This window comes from Heteronotia binoei, chromosome 3, assembly GCF_032191835.1.
Source record: "Heteronotia binoei isolate CCM8104 ecotype False Entrance Well chromosome 3, APGP_CSIRO_Hbin_v1, whole genome shotgun sequence".
NCBI lineage: Eukaryota > Metazoa > Chordata > Lepidosauria > Squamata > Gekkonidae > Heteronotia > Heteronotia binoei.
The window spans coordinates 54,918,201-54,939,932 of NC_083225.1; the positions used below are offsets into that span (position 1 = coordinate 54,918,201).

A 21,732-nucleotide genomic window follows, 5' to 3' on the forward strand; every position below is an offset into this window, starting at 1 on the left:
AAACACAACAGTATGCAGCATGACTGATCACTGGAGGAAGAAAAGATAAAATGTTGGTCCTGCCTTTCAAAAATGCGATAAGAAAAGGTACAATTGCATTGAAATTCTTGCAACCATAAATTAAGGCTATAACAAAGAATTTCCGCTGATGAATGGAGAATGATGTGAGCCACTTAGCAGGGAATAGTGGGGAATAGGTGAAGCGTATATGTATAATCTTCATCTCTATCCTGCCTTTCTCTTCAGTGGAAACCCAAAGTAGCTTGCATCATTCTCTCCATTTTATCCTCACAGCAACCCTGTAAGGTAGGTTGGGCTAAGACTCGAGACAGAGATGATGCTATAGATACAACATATATAGACAACAGTGGTTTTTTTATATATACATATACACACACGCACACACACACATATGTGTGTATAGGGCTTTTTTAGCAGAAAAAGCCCAGCAGGAATTCATTTGCATATTAGGCCACACCCCCTGGTGCCGAGCCAGCCAGAGCTGCGTTCCTGCTCAAAAAAAGCCCTCTGTGTGTGTATGAGACAATGTGCCTAACTGACTTTTCTAAACTGCAACTTGACATGCAATAAAATAGTTATAAGAGCAGAGTGACTCTTCTGGTTATTTTTCACATTACTCGTGCGTGTTTTAAATAGAATAGATGTGTCAGGGACACTCTCCAGTCCCACAGAGTTGTTATTCCTGGCTCCCACTCCTGGAACCTTTGAATAACTTCCCAGCCAAGTTTACCTGTGAGTTCTCAAGGTGGGTTTTGCACACAATAAACCAAATCTTGTAAAATGAATTAAAGGTTTATTAAGTTACTAAAAATATATCAGCTATTCAATACAGTCTCCAGGCTAATAACAAGAAAATAAAAAAGCTATCTTTTCTATCTAACACATCTCACATTTGGGTTACAGAAGTCTTCTGCAGCATGAAAGCATTCTATCCATTACAGCCAATCAACATAGTATAACATATGCCTAGCATAGACGTAACCACAGGGCTTTTTTTTGAGCAGGAACTCACAGGAACGCAGTTCCGGCTGGTGTTGTGTCAGGGAGTGTGGCCTAATAGGCAAATTAGTTCCTGCTGGCCTTTTTCTAGGAAAAAAGCCCTGCATAACCCTAATTATAGCTCTTTGCCCTGTAGTGAGGTGGCCAAACTTGTTTAACATAAGAGCCACATAGAGTAAGCATCAGATGTGTTGAGAGCCACAAGATGTTTGAGAGCTGGAAGGCAGGCAGGCAAATAGATGAGGATGAGGGAGAGAGAGGTGGAAAGAAAGCAACTTTAACTGAATTCTCCAAGCTGCTGACTGGCTTGGCTTGGAGAAGTTATTTAAAGAGACAAATGCCCTCTCCAAGCTGACCCACAAGGTGGTGGAGGCTTTGAGAGCCACACAATATGTATAGAAGAGTCACATGTGGCTCCAGAGTCACAGTTTGGCCACCCCTGCACTATAGAGTCAGGTGGTCTCTCTCATCTAACAAAAGGCTTTCCCCCCCTCCCTCAGGAACTTTCCAAAAGATGCTTATCTTACATTGCTTATAATTTACTTTGAATGTCAGTGAGAAAGATGGACTGTACATAACATAAATAAGTAACTGCACATAAAACTGAGCCCACTTCGGCGGGGGAGGGCGGGATATAAGAATACATTTATTATTATTATTATTAAAAATAGAATGGGACAGGCTTTCCAAAAGAGAAGGGAATTAATAGTGCCATCCTGCATCATGATAACCTTCTAAGTCATACTGCTTAGAATGGCACTGTGAACTTGCAGCTTTATTGTCAATTGTACATTCTGAGAAATACTTAATTTCAAACTCTTCATAACCCATGTTGGCTCATGTAGCAGGCGTTGCATGTCTATAAAAACCTGTTGCATTACCTATAATTAAGCATTTTTACTTAACAATGTGAGAAACTGGCTAGCCTCTTATGATTCTATACTGGATGCTCATAAAATTACATTTGTATTTACTATTGCCAACTTTTGTATATGAGCATGTGCACACAAGCACACCCTGGGTCCACCTACAGACATGCAGCTAGGAATAAGAACATAAGAACATAAGAGAAGCCATGTTGGATCAGGCCAACGGCCCATCAAGTCCAACACTCTGTGTCACACAGTGGCAAAAAATGTTATATACACACATACACTGTGGCTAATAGCCACTGATGGACCTGTGCTCCATACACTGTGGCTAATAGCCACTGATGGACCTGTGCTCCATATTTTTATCTAAACCCCTCTTGAAGGTGGCTATACTTGTGGCCGCCACCACCTCCTGTGGCAGTGAATTCCACATGTTAATCACCCTTTGGGTGAAGAAGTACTTCCTTTTATCCGTCTTAACCTGTCTGCTCAGCAATTTCATCGAATGCCCACGAGTTCTTGTATTGTGAGAAAGGGAGAAAAGTACTTCTTTCTCTACTTTCTCCATTCCATGCATTATCTTGTAAACCTCTATCATGTCACCCCGCAGTCGACGTTTCTCCAAGCTAAAGAGTCCCAAGCGTTTCAACCTTTCTTCATAGGGAAAGTGCTCCAGCCCTTTAATCATTCTAGTTGCCCTTCTCTGCACCTTCTCTAAAGCTATAATATCCTTTTTGAGGTGCGGCGACCAGAACTGCACACAGTACTCCAAATGAGACCGCACCATCGATTTATACAGGGGCATTATGATACTGGCTGATTTGTTTTCAATTCCCTTCCTAATAATTCCCAGCATGGCATTGGCCTTTTTTATTGCAAACGCACACTGTCTTGACACTTTCAGTGAGTTATCTATCATGACCCCAAGATCTCTCTCTTGATCAGTCTCTGCCAGTTCACACCCCATCAACTTGTATTTGTAGCTGGGATTCTTAGCCCCAATGTGCATTACTTTGCACTTGGCCACATTGAACCGCATCTGCCACGTTGACGCCCACTCACCCAGCCTCAACAGATCCCTTTGGAGTTCCTCACAATCCTCTCTGGTTCTCACCACCCTGAATGCAATGGGAAAGAGCTGCAAACAATGCCATGTTCAAAGAGTTAGCACATCATTTACTGAGATCAAACACAGCTCTACAAGGGATCATCTGGAAATAATCACTAGACACATCTTCTGTTAATACCTATTCACTTGCCATGTTTTTATCTCACCCTTCCTCCAAGGAGGTTAGAGTGATTTTCCTGTTCTCCATTTTAACCTCATTTCAACTCCTTATGGTAAGTAGGGAATGGAATGCCAGCCTCCAGGTGGGACTTGAGGATCCTCTGGAATTACAGCTCATCTCCAGACCACAGAGGTCAGTTCCCATGGAGAAAATGGGTGCTTTGGAGGGTCGATTTTATGGCATTGTACCCCACTGAGGTCCCTGTCCTCCCCTGGCTTCACCCCCAAATCTCCAGGAGTTTCCCAACCTGGATCTAGCAACCCTGCCTCCATCCCCCATTGATGGCCAGTGGGTCCTGGCAATCCTGGGGAGAGAGAGAGACTGGCCCCAGGGTCACTCAGTGGTCTGTATTTAACCGTGTGTGGATATCACTAAGCCAGAGCTTCCCACTTCCGTCTCCTGCTGCAGCTCACTGAGCTCGAAATCTTTGTTCCTAGGAGTCAGTGTACCCTTGAGAACAGCAATAGTGGGGTCTGAAGTGAAAAGGGGGAACCGGAAGAAGTCAACGCATTCCTCTTTCATAAAAGGAAATTCTTTACCATCAAAGGAACTGCAGGGTTGGATACATGCCAGCCAGTTTCATGCCTCAACAGGGCTTTGAACTCAAGTCATCCCAGGATTAAGCTGATGTTCTAACACCACTATACCACACTAGTAAGTGGCACAAGTACACAGTTTTGTATATCAAGAGAGATAAATTGGAACACATCTGCACATGTGCAAATCAACACACAATTACTAAACAGCTTCCATTTGCATGGTGGGACTTCATTTCTCCTGGTAGTCATTTGAGTAATTTCATGCCAAGATCTACACATTTAGATTTCTTTTAATTATGTTGTTGTTGCAGCAGTTGTTGCACCACTCACTCATGGTGGATTAGATTGCTGAGCTGTGATGAACCAATTACTCTGGAAGGATTGCATGTTATGATTTGTAGGGCAGAGCCAGAACTCTCTAGTCTGCTGCTCAATGAAGCACAAGTGAGGCTGAGGAAAGAATAAACAAATGGAGGTCATTTTATGTTGTTTCTTGTGATAAACACTTCATATGCAATGGCTCACCATGTGGATTAAGAGACCTTCTCAGTGCTTCTGCAGACCTTTGAAAAATCCTTCACTGTTCTCTGTCATGGTGAAGCTAGCAGCTTAATATGGCGAGGGTCTATAAATGGACCACTCACCACATAAAAGTTTCCATAGAGTTTTGATTTCAAGCAACCTCCATGTGGCTCAGAGGTGTGTGGGTGTTGGTGTTAGACACAGCAGAAACCTGAGTAAGAAGAGTTCCTTCATCTCAAGACATATGAGGAGGATACAGCTCTATGCAAGATGAGAAGAATGTGACATGGTTCAAAAATCCTGAGGGAAAGATGAAAGAAAGCAAAAATTGGAAGCTGCTCTACACTATGTGTAGAGAGTCACAATGACTCACATGATTTCAGGCAGAGAGATTATTGCTTCCTGGCCAAGCTGTATGAAGGCTAGAGGAAGAGGAAGGAGGACCAGCAAGATTTTTGACCATTATTCACATCTTGTGACTGACATATTTTAATCTTTTTTTGATGAAGTGACTTAAGCTGGTTTTACTACCAGCTGTGAGACTGCTGCTTTCCAAACCCACTGACAAAAATTGATCACACTAGCTGTGGATGTTGTGACCAAACTCATTCACGTGACTGTTTGGTGAGCTCTGTACCAAACTTGGCTTTCCACCTTCAATGAACGAGTAATGTTAGTCTTTTATCCTTTGGCGTATTTGTTAAAAGCATCATGACTCACAATCTTACCTTCTGTTCTAGCAAGAGATGTCATCCAGCAGCACGTGGAAAGGCAATTGAAAGAACTGACACCACATGCCATAATCCTCTCCAAATGAAGCACCTCAGCTGCATTTCGAATCCTGCAGTATTATTTAAGTTGCATCTTCTTCTCTCCCTGCCAGTACCCAAGGGAGAGTCAGTGGTTAAGTGCACCAACTCTTATCTGGATAACCGGGTTTGATTCCCCACTCCTCCACTTGAAGTTGCTGGAATGGCCTTGGGACAGCCATAGCTCTCGTAGGAGTTGCCCTTGAAAGGGCAGCTTCTGAGAGAGCTCTCTCAGCCCCACCTACCTCACAGGGTGTCTGTGGGGGGCGGGGGGAGGTAAAGGAGATTGTGACTGCTCTGAGATTCAGAGTATAGGGCAGGATATAAATCCAATATCTTCACCAATGTCTCAAGTTTATACCAAAGTTTACCTATGTGTATGTGTGCCTTCACCTCCCATGACCCATTGGTGTAAAAATAAAATAAACAGTAGCGATGATTGCAAATGTCTGTTCCGATGGCTGGTGATCTGATGATTACCCAACATTTGAAAATGTGACAATGAAAGAATTTATACAGGCGTCACTGCTTTACTGGATCACTGTGACTATCATTACTATTGTTAAATTTTGCAATAAATGCCATCACACAGAAAGGAGCTTAAGCATTCCTCAAAGCACAGGGCATGGCTTGGGTGGTATATAAAGACTGTCTGAGGGATTTCTCTTGCTAATGAGACCAAGGAAAGACAGGTGAGTCTGAACTTTTTGCAGTTGGTCAGAGCAAAGAAGAGTTCTCTTAGTGGTTCACTTGGTAACCTTTTAAGGGAATAGGGTTACCAGTTCTGACTCAAGAAATATCTGGGAACTTTGGGGGTGGAGCCAGGACCAAGGTTATGACAAGCATGACTGAACTCCAAAGGGAGTTCTGGCCATCACCTTTAAAGGCATTGTGCACCTTTCAAATGCCTTCCCTCCATTTGGAAATAATGGCGGATAGGGGCACCTTCTTTGGGGGCTCATAAAATTGGACCCCTGGCCCAATTTTTTTGAAACTTGGGGGGGGGGTTTGAGGAGAGGCACCAGATGCTATACTGAAAATCTGATGCTTCTAGCTCAAAAAATAGTCCCCACCCAGAACCCAAGATATCCACAGATTGATTCTCCATTATATGCTGTGGGAACTGGTCTCCATGGGGTATAATGGTGTGCCCAGCAGACATTTCCCTACCCCACCCTGCTTTCTGATAACCATGAAGTGGTGGGAGGGCCTCCAGAATGGGAGATCCCCTGCCCCAACTGCGGATTGGCAACCCTAGAAGGAAGAAACCAGCTACAGTTGTTGCTGCTTCTCCTTATGGATAGAAAAGCATTTAGTTGGCATTCGGAAATATCTACATGCATCCTATCTCTCCACTGAGCAAAGCCAGAAGCCTTCCCCCAGTCCAAAGAGCCTGCCTCCAATGAGTGGTTCTTCTTCCAATGGACAAGAAACTTAAGTTGGAGGAAGGTTATTTCAGTAGGTAGGATGCCTGCTTTACCTAGGTCTGTTGCATGGTTGCTTTGTCACTGCACATTTTGCCAATGTTTGAAAAGGCATTTTATTCGTTTTTGGCTGTATGTCTTTACTTCCTGTATATTCACTGGTTTGGGTATATGTGGTAGGGAACATGTACATTTTCAGAATGATTCTTATTAGTAGCATGGCAAAAAGGAAAAAATCCCCAAAACCTGTGATGTAATATTGACCTTCTCTGCCTTGATTATCCGTTGACACTTCCCTTGATTGCATAAATTCTTGATTTTTGAATTTCACTAACGCTCCACATCCCAGAATGTTTCAATTTTTCCCTTCTCTCTCTCTCTTTTTGTAGAGTGATGTTTATGAAACATGCATTAAATAAACTTTAGTAAAAAAATAAAAGGGCAGCTAAGGAATATCAACTCATGTTAAATTTATATCCAAAGGTGTTCTGAATGATGTGTTCAAGAGAAATTAACCCAGGAGTGAATAATCCCAAATAAAATGTTGTTCTGTTTAGCATGATCTGGGCTGTGAAAAATTGCATAGATTATTGTTCTTAAACAATTATTGTTCCTAAACAATAATCACATATGCTTTATTGGTGTTTTTACAAGGATTTTACAGGTATGTAAAATGCTGAACATTTATGAAAGCTTGGTGGAAACTAGAACATGGGCCTCTTGTTGTCAACTTCACCACCTTGTTGTCAACATCCATTGCACCTTGAAGAGACAAGCAGTAGCTGCCAGAACTCTCTGCCTTTTCAGGGCTACCAACCCCCAGAACTCCAAAGGGAGTTCTGGCCATCACCTTTAAAGGCATTGTGCACCTTTCAAATGCCTTCCCTCCATTTGGAAATAATGGCGGATAGGGGCACCTTCTTTGGGGGCTCATAAAATTGGACCCCTGGCCCAATTTTTTTGAAACTTGGGGGGGGAGATCTGAGATTATAACTGATATCCAGGCAACAGAGATTGGTTCACCTGAAGAAAAGAGCCTCTTTGGAAGGTGGTCTCTATGGCATTGTACTCTGCTGAAGTCTCTCCCATCCCCAAACCCTCAAAATCTCCAGGTATGTCCTGACCCAGAGCTGGCAACCCTACTTCTGTTCCTCAGAAAGCCCCACTGATATAAGTCCCTTCAATTAAAGTAGGTTCCTAACAGTATACAATATTTTACAGTGTTTGCTTTGGCAGCACATATACTAAAATTAGAATGTTACAAGGACTGTATAATATTTTATGCATCATCTTGCCCAAATGGATTAAGTTATTTTTATATCAGGGTAGGGTTGCCAACTCTGGATTGAGAAATTACTGAAGGTTTTGGAGGTGAAGTCTGGGAATGGTGAGGTTTGGGGACGGGAGAGACCTGAATGAGGTATCATACCATATAGACTACACCCTCCAAAGCAGCCATTTTCTCCAAGGGAATTGACCGCTGTGACCTGGAAACCAGTTGTAATTCCAGGACATCTGTAGCCACCATCTGGAGGCTGGCAACCCTAACTGAGGTGGGGGTATTATTTTTATTAATAATATCCTCAGGGACAACCCTGCCACTATGTAAACTAAGCAGTTGCCTAGAGCACTGGCCTTCTGAGGGAGCTGAACTGGGCGTCCCCTACATGACTCGGTGACCTGGGCTAACCAGGTCAGGGAGCAATTTCATGTCTTGCACTTTTTATTTTCCCCACAATTCATCTGTTTTTGAAAATTGGTTATCAGTTTAGCCCCCCCCCCCCAAAAGTTAGCCTTGCCTAGGGTGCCAAATAGTCTAGGGCCAGCCCTGGATATCCTTTTCTACAGATAGACATTCTTGCATATATTTTTGTGAAATGCAGCCATTTTTAAAAGAACATTTCTAGTGTAACATAAGGTACTTCCTTTAGTCTTATTATTATTCATGTTTGAATTATTTTCAGACTCTTGGGTGCTTAACTGAATTTCTTTTTACTAACATGATGTTAGTTACACTGCTAGTGCTCAGCCTTGCTGCATCCATCGGTGAGTAATACAAGTTACTTTATGTTCATATCTTATACCGATTTTAATACCATTTTCCTTGTCATGGCTTCTCCTTCCCAAAGCAGCCTGGGAACTGTAGTTTTGTTGCTTAGGATCCTAAGTGCCTGGTTTGCCCAGGCTACCCGGATCTCATCAGATGTTGGAAGCTGATCAACGTTGGCTCTAGATGGGAGGCCACCAAGAAAGTCCAAGAGTCCTATACAGAGGCAGGGCATCCAACTTGATGGCTGGCGGGGGGAGACTTTGACCACAGGCAAAGATAAGTAGAGGGGTATGGAAAGTATAAGATTGTCAGGATCTCAGAAGCTAAGCAGGATCAATACTTGGATGGGGACCACCAAGAAAGATTGCAGAGGAAGGCAATGACAAACCACCTATGTGTCTCATTCGCCTTGCAAGCCCCTTCTTGGGGTCACCATTCATCAGCTGCAACTTCACTGCACAAATATACATAAATACACACCCAGTTCTCAGGATTACCTGGGAAGGGAGCACGACCACTATACTAGTCCCCACCCTCCATAATACCAAAATGCCTCCTAAAGAGATCCATGGCTACTTGTGAACAAGCAGATGAAATTGTCACACTGGACCTGGGGATCCCCTGGAATTACAGCTCATCTCCAGACTACAAAGATCAGTTCTCCTGGAGAAAAAATTGGTACTTTGGGGGGTGGATTCTATGGCATTGTACCCACTGAGGTTCCCGTCCTCCCCAGGCTCCATCCTGAAATCTCCAGGAATTTTCCCGTCTGGATTTAGCAACCCTACCTCCTCATCCCCTGCCAGTGGCCAGGAGGGACCTGGCCACCCTACTTGCAGTTCAATTTGTAAACATGATGATATCACTAGAATACTTATTCCCTGCAGCACAATACATGAGCCTTGATTCAAAAAAGAGAGAGAGAGAGAGAGAGAGAGCTGAGGGCTAAAAGGAGCAAAGTAAAAGGAAGGAGATTTGTTTCATGTGCTCATTCTGTCCACACTACATTGGATCAAGTCTATCTGTGGAATGACAGAAAATAGCATACATAGATTAATGCAGATGTAGTTTTGGATTCTGTCTGCTGATGGAAGGGATTTTTTTCAGTGGGATGGGACCGCCTCCCCTCCTGCTGCAGCCCAACATAAGCCTTGTAATGCTACTCCTGATGGAGGGGAGAGAGAAACAAGAAGGAGTTGGAGGTCTGCTGCAGGAGGAGTAAATCAGCAAAAATCATTCATGGTTTCATTACCAGAACTTTTCCACTTGATCTGAGCCATATTCTTTTTGAACATAACAAGATAAGATTCTGTCCAAAATCATGCTATAAAATATCTTCCTTGCATTTTAGAGTGCTTATCAAGTTATGGATGCTATGGTGATGTAACGACTTTTGATACTCCTGTGATTACTTGTGGAAATGTGGGATATACAACCAGTTGTGGTAAGTGTGAATAAACATCTGCTTTGCTATATATTATATTTATGGCACATGTCCTCGTGATGGAGTAGGCCTCTCCTAGGCATTCATTGTGCTGTTCAATGTTGCTTTGCTACAATCATAGAACATTTGGAACTGTGTCTAGAGTGTAAAGATGAATGGACATCTTCCAGATCAATCCATTTATCCTGGTCATAATGATTCACCAGATAACACGAAGTAATTTCATAGAGTCCAGACTCCAGAGCCTTTTCCTCATCACTCAAGTGGAAGAGAAGAATGAGAAGTAGCTCTTTTTGCAAATCTCGTGGGACCAATTTGCAAGTGTTGGGTCTGGGTAACTGCCTGGTCATTTGACAAAACTTAGGGAAACTTTTGAATGGTTGGGAGGCTGAACATGATGTAGGGTTGCCAATTCCCAGTTGGGAAACACGGCATACCAAATGTTGCAACATAAGTGCAAAGCACTCTTTTACTCAATCACTTTGTAACTGTAATTCTAAATGTCCTTCAAAGCAAATAAACAGTCCTTAGTAGAAACTCAAACTTTAAATGTTGCCAGGAATAAAAATCTGCTGTCTTCTTGTATTTCTGTTGACAGACGCAGATAGCCCGACTGTTCCTCTTTGAAGAGTGATTCAACAGATGTAGTAGCAGCGACACGAGTCCTAGGTTCAAGTTCGTGTTTCCTTTATACTTCCTCTGGCCACTATTTTTACAATCTGGAACCCGTGCTTCGGCAACACCTCACAGCCATATCTTATCAGTATGCATGAACCGTTCGTGCATATTGATAAGATATGGCAGCATTTAAAGTTTGAGTTTCTACTAAGGACTGTTTATTTGCTTTGAAGGACATTTAGAATTACAGTTACAAAGTGACTGAGTAAAAGAGTGCTTTGCACTTATATTGCAACATTTGGTATGCGGTGTTTTTCTTGCTTTGCCTAAACTCCACACAGCAAGTTTCCTTCTTTACCTAATTCCCAGTTGGGGTCAGGGGATCTCCTTGTTTGGAAATCCTCCCCCACTTTAGGGGTAACAGAAAGCAGGGGCGGGGGTTTGAATGTCCACTGGGCACACCATGTCAGGAGACTGATCCCCATAGGGTATAATGGAGAATTGATTCATTAGTATCTGGAGCTGGGAGGGGGCTGTTTTCTGAGGCACTAAATTTTCAGCATAGCACTTAGTGCCTCCCTCAAAAAGCCCAGAAGTTTAAAAAAAAATTGGACCAGGGGGTTCAACTCTATGAGCCCCCAAAGAAGGTGCCCATCCTCCATTATTTCCAGTGAAGGGAAGGCATTCAAAAGGAGCCCAATCCTTTTAAATATGATGGCCAGAACTCCCTTCAGACTTCATTCATCCTTGTCACAACTTTGCTCCTGGCTCCACCCCCAAAGGCTCCTGGCTCCATCCCCAAAGTACCCAGATATTTCCTGTCAGACCTGGCAATCCTAGCATGAGTTTGATGGGAAGGAGGGAACACTGGTGGGTTTGACAGCAGGCCCTGGGAGGTTTGAATGTGCAAAGGATGTAGCCTGGAACAACTGAGAGCCATGTCAGGAGAGGAGGAAAAATCACATGCACTTGGCAAGAAAGTACTAGATGCATTCAACAGAATAGCAAACTGGTCAGGTAAAAGACCACTACTGTTACTACCACTACTGAATGCAGCAAAACCACTCTGATCAAATTCTGTCCACCATGCAGCTGTTAAAGATTCAGGAGATAAAGGTTGCAATCTAGATTCAAGATTGCTGCATTCTGAAATGGTTAAAGTTATTATTAAGAAGACAACCTGAGGTTTCCTCTTTAGATTTTTGGTGTTTCCCATCTTTGAGACAATATAGCATTTCATAAAAGACTGTGTAATCTACCTTTCTTTGATGTATGCTGCACTATTTGTAGTTTTCCATGTTAACTGCTCCCAGATCTCTGAAAACAAAATGATGGTAAGCATTTTTCAACTATTATAAAACATGCATAAAAATAATATTTGCAACAAATCAATGTACAGCCCTTTCCTGACACAATTATATATCCTTCAGCTACAAAAATGCAGATACGATTCTGTTTTTTTGTTAAGTCAACCCTGCTTTGCCCTGTTTCCTTGTGTTACATTCATGGTACAATGAGTACAACAACACTACCAAAGAGTGATTTAACAATAGCTACCTAATTATCCTTGCACACGCTGCAGGTGTTCCTGCTGTAGAAAAAAATGTTGAAATAAATGTAGCCGTTCTGAAGAGATATCGTAGCCAGATCATTCATGCTGCCAGAAAACTTTGTGTGGATCCTACAATCCTTGGGGCAATGATTTCTTTGGAGAGTGGAGCTGGAACTCGCCTGCTGAATGGTTGGAACAGGGAACGGACCAGATACGGCCTGATGCAGGTAGAGAGGGATGACAAGGGAAAATGTTTAAAGTGTAATGACAGCAACAAAGTCCTTTGGGCCCAATACATATGCTGTTATTCAGTCTTCACTCTTCTTTCTGGATATGACAGATGACTAAATTGATGTATGTAAACACTTTCCATATTCTTCTATGGTGACCCCACTCGGTATGAGTGTCTTTAAAAGAACATAATGCTGAGCCTCAAACCATCCTGGAAAATTCATTCTCTAACCCAGAATCTCTTGCCCATAACACAGAGGAATAGGAATAACAGCAGTAGTTCAATGGTGCTGAAGGAATTTTACTCTGCATACATGTGGTCCTTGTTGAGGATACCAACAAGCCTGGATAAAATGTCCTGTCCATTTAAGAGAGACTTAATAGGATGTTCATTACCAGGTGATGCAGTTTACCTCCAAGTCTTGAAAAGCTTTGGCTGCTCGTTTCTACACATTAAGCATCTGGTAAGGAAACAGGACATTTTCCTCCTGGCCACTTGACAACCTACTTTTTAAATTGCTTCACATGTTCTTAGGGTTGCCAACTTCCAGATGGGTCTGGATATGATCTCCAGACTACAGAGATTGGTTCGCCTTTAAAAAGTGCAGCATTTGGAGCATTTTGTGCATCTACTAGTTTTTCTGAATTCTGAGCTTTCTTCTTTTTTAAAGTCATTTATTTATCATTATGAAATGAAAGATGGCCAGTGATGGGAGAGAAGGAACAGGTATGAATGGTGGGTCAAAGACTGGGGTCAAATGGAGTCCAGATAGAAAGTAAAATGTAACAAAATGATGGAAAATGAGGATTTTGGGGAAAGAAATTAATCTCCCTCCCAGTCTTGTGGGTCCAGCACAGGCAGGCAGGCAGACAGACAGATAGATAGATCTGTCAAACTGAAGCAAGTTTATGTCAACCCCACAGCATTTTCAATACCTATTCACAGGTAGTTTGCCATTTCCTGACTTTGCATGGCAGCCTTAGAGTTCCTTGGTGGTTTCCAGTTCAAATACTAACCAGGGTTGACCCTGCTTGGCTTCCAAGATATCAGTGTAAATATAATCCTATATAAATATTTAATTTTTTTTTTCTTCCAAGGGCATCTGAACATTTCAAATACGTGAACATTTCCTTTAATCTGAGGCCTTTGAGTAAAATTATAAAGTCATAACACACCTTTGTTGGCTACCACTGCATCATTCCAGGGCAGCTGCTACGAGAGCCCTCTCCAGCCCCACCCACCTCACAGGGTGTCTGTTGTGGGGGAGGAAGGTAAAGGAGATTGTGAGCCGCTCTGAGACTCTTCAGAGTGGAGGGAGGGATATAAATCCAATATCTTCGTCTTCTTCCATTCTTTCAAAACAATCTTGAACAGAACAAACATCTTTGCTGAAATTGCAGGCTGCCTGAATCCACTGTGTGTCCTCCATGTAACACTGTAAATAGGGACTGGGGCCACAATGTCCATTCTGCAAATAATGGAGCCTTCCAACAATGCATAGGCCCTTACTGCAGCAGAAGAAAGGTGTTCCTCTGGTGAATGGCTCCTTGCACCAATACAAGCCTCCACCATTATCAGAATGGAGACTTTGGATCCGGTCGAAGCTCTGCTCTTTATCCAGATATCTGCTTACCCAAATGTTAGGGGCTTCATCCAGTTGTTACAAATCAGCAGGATGCCAATGAGGCCATCTTCATGGATGTTTGCTTTGGGCTTCAATCAATCTCTATCTGGGGAAGGCTTTAAATACTTATCTTTTTACAGATTTATAGCCGCAACTATCCTGTTGGTGGAGCCTGGGATAGTACAGAAAATCTCTTGCAAGGCGGAACCATCCTAACAACATACGTCACTACCTTACGGAATAGAAGACCTGGCTTGACATGGCAACAATACTGGAGAGGTACGATCATGTAGTATACATTGGCAAGAAGTAGGGTTGCCAATCCCCAGGTGGGGGCAGGGGATCCCCCAGTTTGGATGCCCTCCCCCCAATTCAGGGTCATCAGAAAGCGGGGGGGGGGAATGTCTGCTGGGAACTCTATTATTCCCTATGGAGACCTGTTCCCCTAGGAAATAATGGAGAATTGATCTGTGGGTGTCTGGGGCTCGGGGGGGGGGGGCTGTTTTTTTGAGGTAGATGCGCCACATTTTCAGTATAGCATCTGGTGCCTCTCCCCAAAATATCCCCCAAGTTTCAAAAAGATTGGACCAGGAGGTCCAATTCTATGAACTCCAAAAGAAGGTATCCCTATCCTTCATGATTTCCTATGGAAGGAAGACATTTTAAAAGGTGTGTGGTCCCTTTAAATGTGATGGGCAGAACTCCCTTCGGAGTTCAATTATGCTTGTCACACCCTTGCTCCTGGCTCCACCCCCAAAGTCCCCAGAAATTTCTTGAATTGGACTTGGCAACCCTAGCAAGGAGTCAAAACTATGCTGTTAAAACTGGAGTGCCTTTGGGCTTCAAAAGACCATGGCCATACAGCCCAGAAAATCTACACAGGGTGTCAAACAAGCAGTCTTGGGCCAAATCAGGCACCTGGGGGGCACCTATCAGGCCCCAGAGCAGCTGGCTGTCATCTGCTTCCTTCTCCCTATATCTTGCTTCCTTCTGCATAAGTTTGCTTTGCAAGGCTTGCTCAATCACACAGAAGCTACAGAGCAAAACCTCTATTTTCTCCATTGGCTGAGACTCCTGTCTTGGGGAGGAAGTGGGGGAGGCAAAGCTAGTTTTTCCAGGCTCTCTCAACCACACAGCAGAGCTACTGAGCCAAGCCTCTCTTTCTTATATTGGCTGAGGCTCCTCCCCCCCTCCCCCAGTCCCCTGGAGAAGGAAGGAAAGAAACTGAGCTTCCTTGGCCCAGTTATTTGGATCGCTTGGGAGAAATACAAAGAAAACATTTTTAAGACCAACGAGTGCTAACATTTTAAGCATGCTTTAAGTTTTTAAAAATATATATCTAATTGTTTTTGTCTGCGTCCTTTATAAAGTTTATATCTCTGCTACCTAATCTTAAATAGGTACACACATCGCTCGGCCCAACATGGCCCAGCCGAACAAGGTCTCATTTATGTCAGATCTGGCCCTCATAACAAATGAGTTCGACACCCCTGACTATAACAACTAATGAACTCTGGCTGTGAAAGCCTTCAACAACATATTGATACAGACAAACATAATGATTTTTAAAAGCTTAAAATAAAATATGCTTAAAACATTATCACTCGTTAATCTTAAAGGTGCTTTCTTAGTATCTCTCCTGTGGGATTGAGGGAACTGGGCAAAGGAAGCTCTGGCTCTTTCCTTCCTTCCCCAGGGACCAGGATGGGTAGGACAACAGAAGGAAGAGAGGTTTGACTCAGTAGCTCTGCTGTGTGATTGAGAGACCCTGGCAAAGCAAGCTATCCCTCCCCTCTCCTCCCCAAGAGAGGAGCCTCAGCCAATGCAGAAAATAGAGGTTTGGTTTTGTAGCTCATGTGTCATTGAGCAAGCCTTGCAAAGAAAGCTGTTATGCAGAAGGAAGCAAGAAAGAGGGAGAAGGAAGCGGATGACAACCAGTTGCTCAGGGGCCTGATAGGAGCCCTCCGAGGGCCTGATTTAGCCCCCAGGCCACATGTTTGACACCCCTGTTCTAGGTAGTGCTCTTTGATCAAAGAGCATTGATCCTCTAGAAGCAAAACATGAGCCACTCACTGGCAGAGAATTCTTAAACTTTTTTTTTTTTTTGCTGTCTGCCTATTAATGACTGGTGGACAGTATTATATTTAGAGGGTTACAAATTGTGCAAGTCTGATAAAAAAATATTTCTTTTCTAATCTACAATAATTGTTCTGTTTCATTCTAGATGGGATCTGTGCCTATCAAGCAGGCATTCCAAGTATTCTGAGTTACCATGGAAGTGACTTTTGTGGTACATATGGAAGATTTGCTGATAAAGTGGTTGTTGCTGCCAAATATTTGAAAAGGTCACGGGTTTTCAATTCATGTTGTTAAGTAAAGCTATAGCATTGAACAGGGGTGGCCAAATTGCAGCCACATGTGACTCTTTCATATATATTGTGTAGCTCCCGAAGCCCCCACCACATCGGTCAGTTTGGAGAAGGCATTTGTTTTTTTGAATGACTTCTCCAAGCCAGCCAGTGGCTTGGAGAATGTCTTCAAAGTTAAAGTTGCTTTCTTTCCACCTCTCCCTGTCTCCTCCCTCCCCCATCCATATGCCTTCCTTCCTTCCTTCCTTCTGCTCATCTGACATTCATGTCGTGCAGATCTCAAACATCTGACATTTATTCTATGTGGCTCTTATGTTAACCAAGTGTGCCCACCCCTGGCATTGAATATAAAAGAGATGAGAAAAGAAGCAATATTTGAAGTAATAATAATCAAGCCACAGTTATAAATTCAGGATCAGTTATTCAGCTTTTCTTGGTAGAATCTAGAAACCTAGAGACACCAATTGCCCCAAAAGCATGTGCTCTCAGTTTTTGTTGAAATGGTTCAGTGACAGATCTAAACCACAGCCAGGGTTTGTTCGAATGCACAAAACCAGAGACAACAGAGCATTCAAATATAAAATCCAGGATTTATGTATTTTAGGTGTTACATAGTAATGATGGTCATCTTTGCCTAATTTATTTTTCAAATGATGAGCATTGTACCCCTGAAGCACCTTCCATTTCTGTAAGCAGAAGTCCTTGCTCTTCATTAGTCCCGTTTTCCAGCACTGTTTATAGGAAATGTATTTCATTCTAGCTTGCCCTATAACTGCTGCTTTTAAAAGTTATAGCAAATATGAGGAGTTTAATCTTGATATTTTCCATCCCTGAACATTTTTGCCTTGATAGGTTTCATCAATAGGAGACCAGGTTCCTAAAGGTTATCAAATGATAAAGGAGCATGTTTTAAATTCATTCTCATGAGCTAAAGAGGCCACAAGGTGGCAGCAGGAGAGCAAATGCTCAGTGGGGGAAATGCTGGCCAAAGCATGTTTCTGTGGTTTCCATGGGTTCAATTGCAATTACACACAAGGTAACATTCCAAAGCTGGTGAATGTTTGGTGTGTTTAGTGACAATGGGTAGTACTAATGGTTACAAAACTTATCTTACTATTGTATTTTCCGCACACCTGACACCTCAGCTTGGACAAATTAAAACAAAAGGCAAAAAAGAATAGCAACAATTTTAGCTCAAGGCAGGATCATTGTGTTTCTTTTATTTGTACTGGGGCTACATAGGCTTATAAATATACTGAAAAACTGGAATAAAGAAAAACAGTGTATTTCAAAGCATTCTTGGTGAATTAAGCAAAAAGTCATACATGCAACTCAGTCCTTGACTGTATCTGTCACATTTTTATGCTACCCTTCTTCCAAGGCGTTCATCCTCACAAGAGTCCCAAGAGAGTGATTGAACAAAAATCAGTCAGTGATCTTCATGGCTTGAATAGGTCTATGAGCCAAGTTTATACAATCCTACTCCAACACTTTAACCACTGTACTGTACTGGCTCCAATTATAGGTGTCCAAGTTAAAAAATCCATAGATCCTATAAAATTAGGCAATGTGACATTTATATATAAGAAAGTCTTCCAGTAGATGGGCATCACAAAGACATATTACAAAAGACAAATGACCTGAGTAGAGGGGGGCAGGATTATGCATCTGTGGACTTTCTATACAGGTTATTTGTCCCAGGGAAGATGCAGTTGGGAAGCAGATTTTGCACTAAGGTACATATGCATCTCCTGGGGGCTTCCCTGTTTTTTCTTCAGTCTTTGCCAAACCTGCTTTTCTGTTAAGTTTTGGGAGGATCACAGCTAGGGGTTGCCAACTCTGGCTTGGGAAATACCTGGAGATTTACAGATCAAGCTGAGGAGGGGAGGGTTGGGAGGGGGGGGGGCGTCTAGGGTATAGTGTCACGTAGTCCACCCTCCAAAGCAGGCATTTTCTCCAGGGGACCTGATCTCTGTTGTATGAAGAACAGTTGTAATCTCGGGAGAGCTCCATTTTCCCCACCTGAAGCAAAGCAAAAAGCAAAGCTGGGTTTGCTGTGTGCTGAGGGGACAGAAATTCTAGATTTTTGTGGTCCCACCCATAAGACAAAAAACAAAAAACAAAGAAGGGAAAGAAACTTAACCCAAAAACTGGAGTAAGAAACCTAAAAGATTAATACGCAATTAAAGGGCGGAAAAATAATAAATCAACATACATGTATTTATTGTTGAAAGCTAAAACCATTTAAGGGCCAATCATAAGCCTCTATCCTATGTAAAATCATAAAACCTCAATGGGAAACCACTCAACTTGATCTGATGCATTTCGAGCTAGATTGGTCTTCTTCAGAGGTCAGAAAGGTAAGTACAAATATTGGCTCATAATACAGAACAGAATAAAATAATAGAACAATGCTGGATCACAAGGAAATTTCTGTAATATAAAAGAGAAAAATAATAAATTTGTAAAAATATTTTTTCATGCTATTTAAGGCTAATATTTAGAATTAATTACTTACAGGGAAGTGACAAAGGCTTAGAGATATTCTTGAGGCCTCTTGTTCTATAGCCTGTACCACGGGGAGGGGGGAGTGGTTCTTTGACCTTTTAAAAACAACTGGTAATTGATATATCAGCATGATGATATAACAGCATATCACCCTCACTAAAAAAAAAATCCTCAAAAAAAAGACTGTAATTATGCAAAGGAGAAACTACGACAGGAAAAAATTGTGGAAACTTGCTGTCTAGAAGCCCAACTAGAAGCCACTGCACTGCATCAGCGGCCCCAGCAGCCACAGGGTTTCCACAGGAAAACATTGTTGCGGTGTGTGGGAAAGCCTTGCATTACACAAGGACTATTTTCTGTGACTGCCAATGCAATCCTAAAAAGAGCTATACCCTTCTGAATGCATCTAAGTAAATGATCTTAAAAGGGCATAATTCTGTTTAGGATTACGCTGTGATTAACACAGAGAATTGGCATGCTGAGAATGGGGGTTGACTGAATCTCTGGGAAGATTCTGGCCCATAGGAAAGTGCTTATGTGTTTGGATTCTCCAGATACCTGCCAGTTCTTATTTACTATACTGTTGGAAAGCTTCCCAGTAACACAATATACATGGGATGGGATGGATGCTAAACTGGGTAAAGAAAGAAGAAACTATTATGCTATTGCTTCAACAGATGCAGAATTCTGTATGAATTCAGCCTCCCTTCTCAGCATGCCAATTTTGTTTTGTGTATTGGTTCAGTATTCAGAATCACCCAGAAAACTACCAATGGCCATTCAACGATCATGGAGAAAGACTATCGCTAAAGATGTGCTATTTGTTCATGAAAAGGCTGCCTTCTATAGCGCTTTTGTAGTCATCATATAAATATAGAACCTTGAGATTTGGTGGTGGAGCCTGAGAAGAGTGAGTTTTGGGGAGGGGAGGAACTTCAATGGAGTATAATGCCACAGAGTCCACCTTTCAAAGCAGTCATTTTCTCCAGGTGAACTGATATCACCCAGAGATCAGTTGTAATAGTGGAAGATCTCCTAGAGCAGGGGTGGCCAAACTGTGACTAGGGAACCACATGTGGCTCTTAAAGACCCCACCATCCTGACAACCAGCTTGGAGAAGGCATTTGTCTCTTTAAATCACTTCTCCAAGCCAAGCCAGCTAGTGGCTTGGAGAATGCATTTAAAGTTGCTTCCTTTCTACCTTTCTCTCCTGCTCCCCTCCCCTCATCTATTTGCCTTGAATGCAACTGTTTTCTATTCTGCCCTTGCTCAGAGATTCCAGCCATGCATTTACCAAATGAAGGTATCTGTGATGCCAAAATTTTGTAAATTCCGGTACAATACCCTTATGAATAAGGCAGAGATAAGACACCTGTAAATGAACATACAGGGAAACTTTTTAAAAAGTTCCCCTGGAGGCTTTTCAATGTTGCCTTTTACTGTCAAATTTATGACCATTAGTTTATCCTATGCACATGATATGCATGTTTGCAGATCTTAAAGTAACTATTCTAAAAGTGAATTTCAAAAACAGGAAACAGCAGGTGACTGCTGAGATACCACTACAACCACAGGCCAACTCCCACCTTTTGCTGGGTTTGGGCCAGCCCAGGGGCATGGTTAGGGGGGTTCCCACTAAAATTCTGGGCAGCTTCTCCTAAATCCCTATGCCCCCACCTCCATAGGTAGTGATAATGGAGGCCGCTTCCTGTGATGTCACTGGCTTCTCCCTATAATGTCATTGGGTCACAGTTCTTTTTTAAAATTATTTCTTACTCCACGGAAATCCTTAGTAAAAGGCGAAAGATTTATGCAATCTGAAGAGAAACCAGAGTGGGTCCCAGTTCTTTTAGGGACTTATCATACCAATGCCTCTGGCTGAGCCCCAGCCCACCCCCGTGCGGGAACTTTGAAAGTTTACACCCCTGGGTACAGCAATTTTTCCCATAGAATTTTCTATGATGTCTCTTCTGCTCCTATAGTGAATACTTTGGCTGGTACAGGGAATAGTTAGTTTTAAAAGTTTACATCCTTGATTTCTTTAATGCTGGCTTTTAGGTAGTTTATGTCATTCAACAAGCAATTGTTTTTTTTCCTTGTATGAAAAGACACCTTTTGTCTTATGTTGAGGCTTTTACGTACAAATACTGCAGTGTAGGGCTTTTGCCTGTCTTTGGCCTGGACACTATTTCCTCATTTCTATTGTTTCTCTCTTTCTTCATCCTGCTGCAAATCCCCAGGCAAACAATGTGGCAAAAATAACATTGTATGGGCCTCAAATCCCAAAGCTGCCTCCTTGCACTGTTTTTCATTCTCTTTCTGTCTCTCATCTAGCCTTCTTTCTTTTCTCGTACCCTTAGGAGGCAATTGCATACACACCTATCTTGTGACTAGATGTGAGTAAGACAGGCCCGTAGTCAAGAATTTTAAGTTGGGGGGCAGTGAAATGGGGGGGGGGCACTTAGCAGCTCCTTCTTCATCTGCCTGCACTACTGCCTGCCCACAGGTACTAGTAGCTAGGCGCTCAAGGGGTGGTGAGGAAGGGAAGGCTGCAGGTCGGGGGCCCTCAGTTGGGCCCCATCAGGAAGTCGGGGGCAGGGTCCACACAGCTTTCCTGTAGCTGCAGGCCTGGAGTAAAACATAACTGAACATTTTCATTATTAAAGATTCTAGAAATTGTCAGATTGTGACTTGCAAAGTAGATGTTTGCATTTTTCAAAGTATTTTATTTTGACTTGTCAAGTATTTAATTGAAGCTGCCTTTTAAATTGTCTTTCTGTCATGCGCTCAATCAATCTACTTCAAGTTTTTAAATTTTATCTTATTTTAGGCAAGTATTTCTTTCCACTTTTTGGTCTAT

At 42.5% G+C, this 21,732-nt stretch overlaps 1 protein-coding gene and 1 pseudogene across 2 annotated transcripts; one reads left to right on the top strand and one right to left on the bottom strand.

Annotated features, from left to right (window-relative positions):
* Positions 1-5,651: 5,651 nt before the first annotated feature.
* Positions 5,652-16,832, top strand: LOC132568915 (lysozyme g-like). Of its 2 annotated transcripts, XM_060235096.1 has the most exons (7): positions 5,652-5,743; positions 8,440-8,521; positions 9,877-9,969; positions 12,170-12,366; positions 14,136-14,274; positions 16,220-16,374; positions 16,698-16,832. In XM_060235096.1, exons 2-6 carry the CDS (start codon positions 8,476-8,478, stop codon positions 16,366-16,368), a joined length of 624 nt encoding a protein of 207 aa, XP_060091079.1. In that variant the 5' UTR covers positions 5,652-5,743; positions 8,440-8,475; the 3' UTR covers positions 16,369-16,374; positions 16,698-16,832. The 2 variants fall into 2 exon arrangements, with proteins under 2 accessions (XP_060091079.1, XP_060091080.1); XM_060235097.1 differs by lacking the exon at positions 16,698-16,832 and having other exon boundaries at positions 16,220-16,387.
* Positions 16,833-20,599: 3,767 nt separating this feature from the next.
* On the bottom strand, positions 20,600-20,707 carry LOC132569196 (U5 spliceosomal RNA; annotated as a pseudogene).
* Positions 20,708-21,732: the final 1,025 nt, after the last annotated feature.

Bases quoted from the DNA above. Each gene is read 5' to 3' on its own strand.
- LOC132568915 (XM_060235096.1), top strand. From the start codon at position 8,476: ATGATGTTAGTTACACTGCTAGTGCTCAGCCTTGCTGCATCCATCG. The intron at 12,367-14,135 runs GTAGAGAGGGAT...ATCTTTTTACAG, and splicing joins CCAGATACGGCCTGATGCAG to ATTTATAGCCGCAACTATCC. The intron at 14,275-16,219 runs GTACGATCATGT...GTTTCATTCTAG, and splicing joins ATGGCAACAATACTGGAGAG to ATGGGATCTGTGCCTATCAA.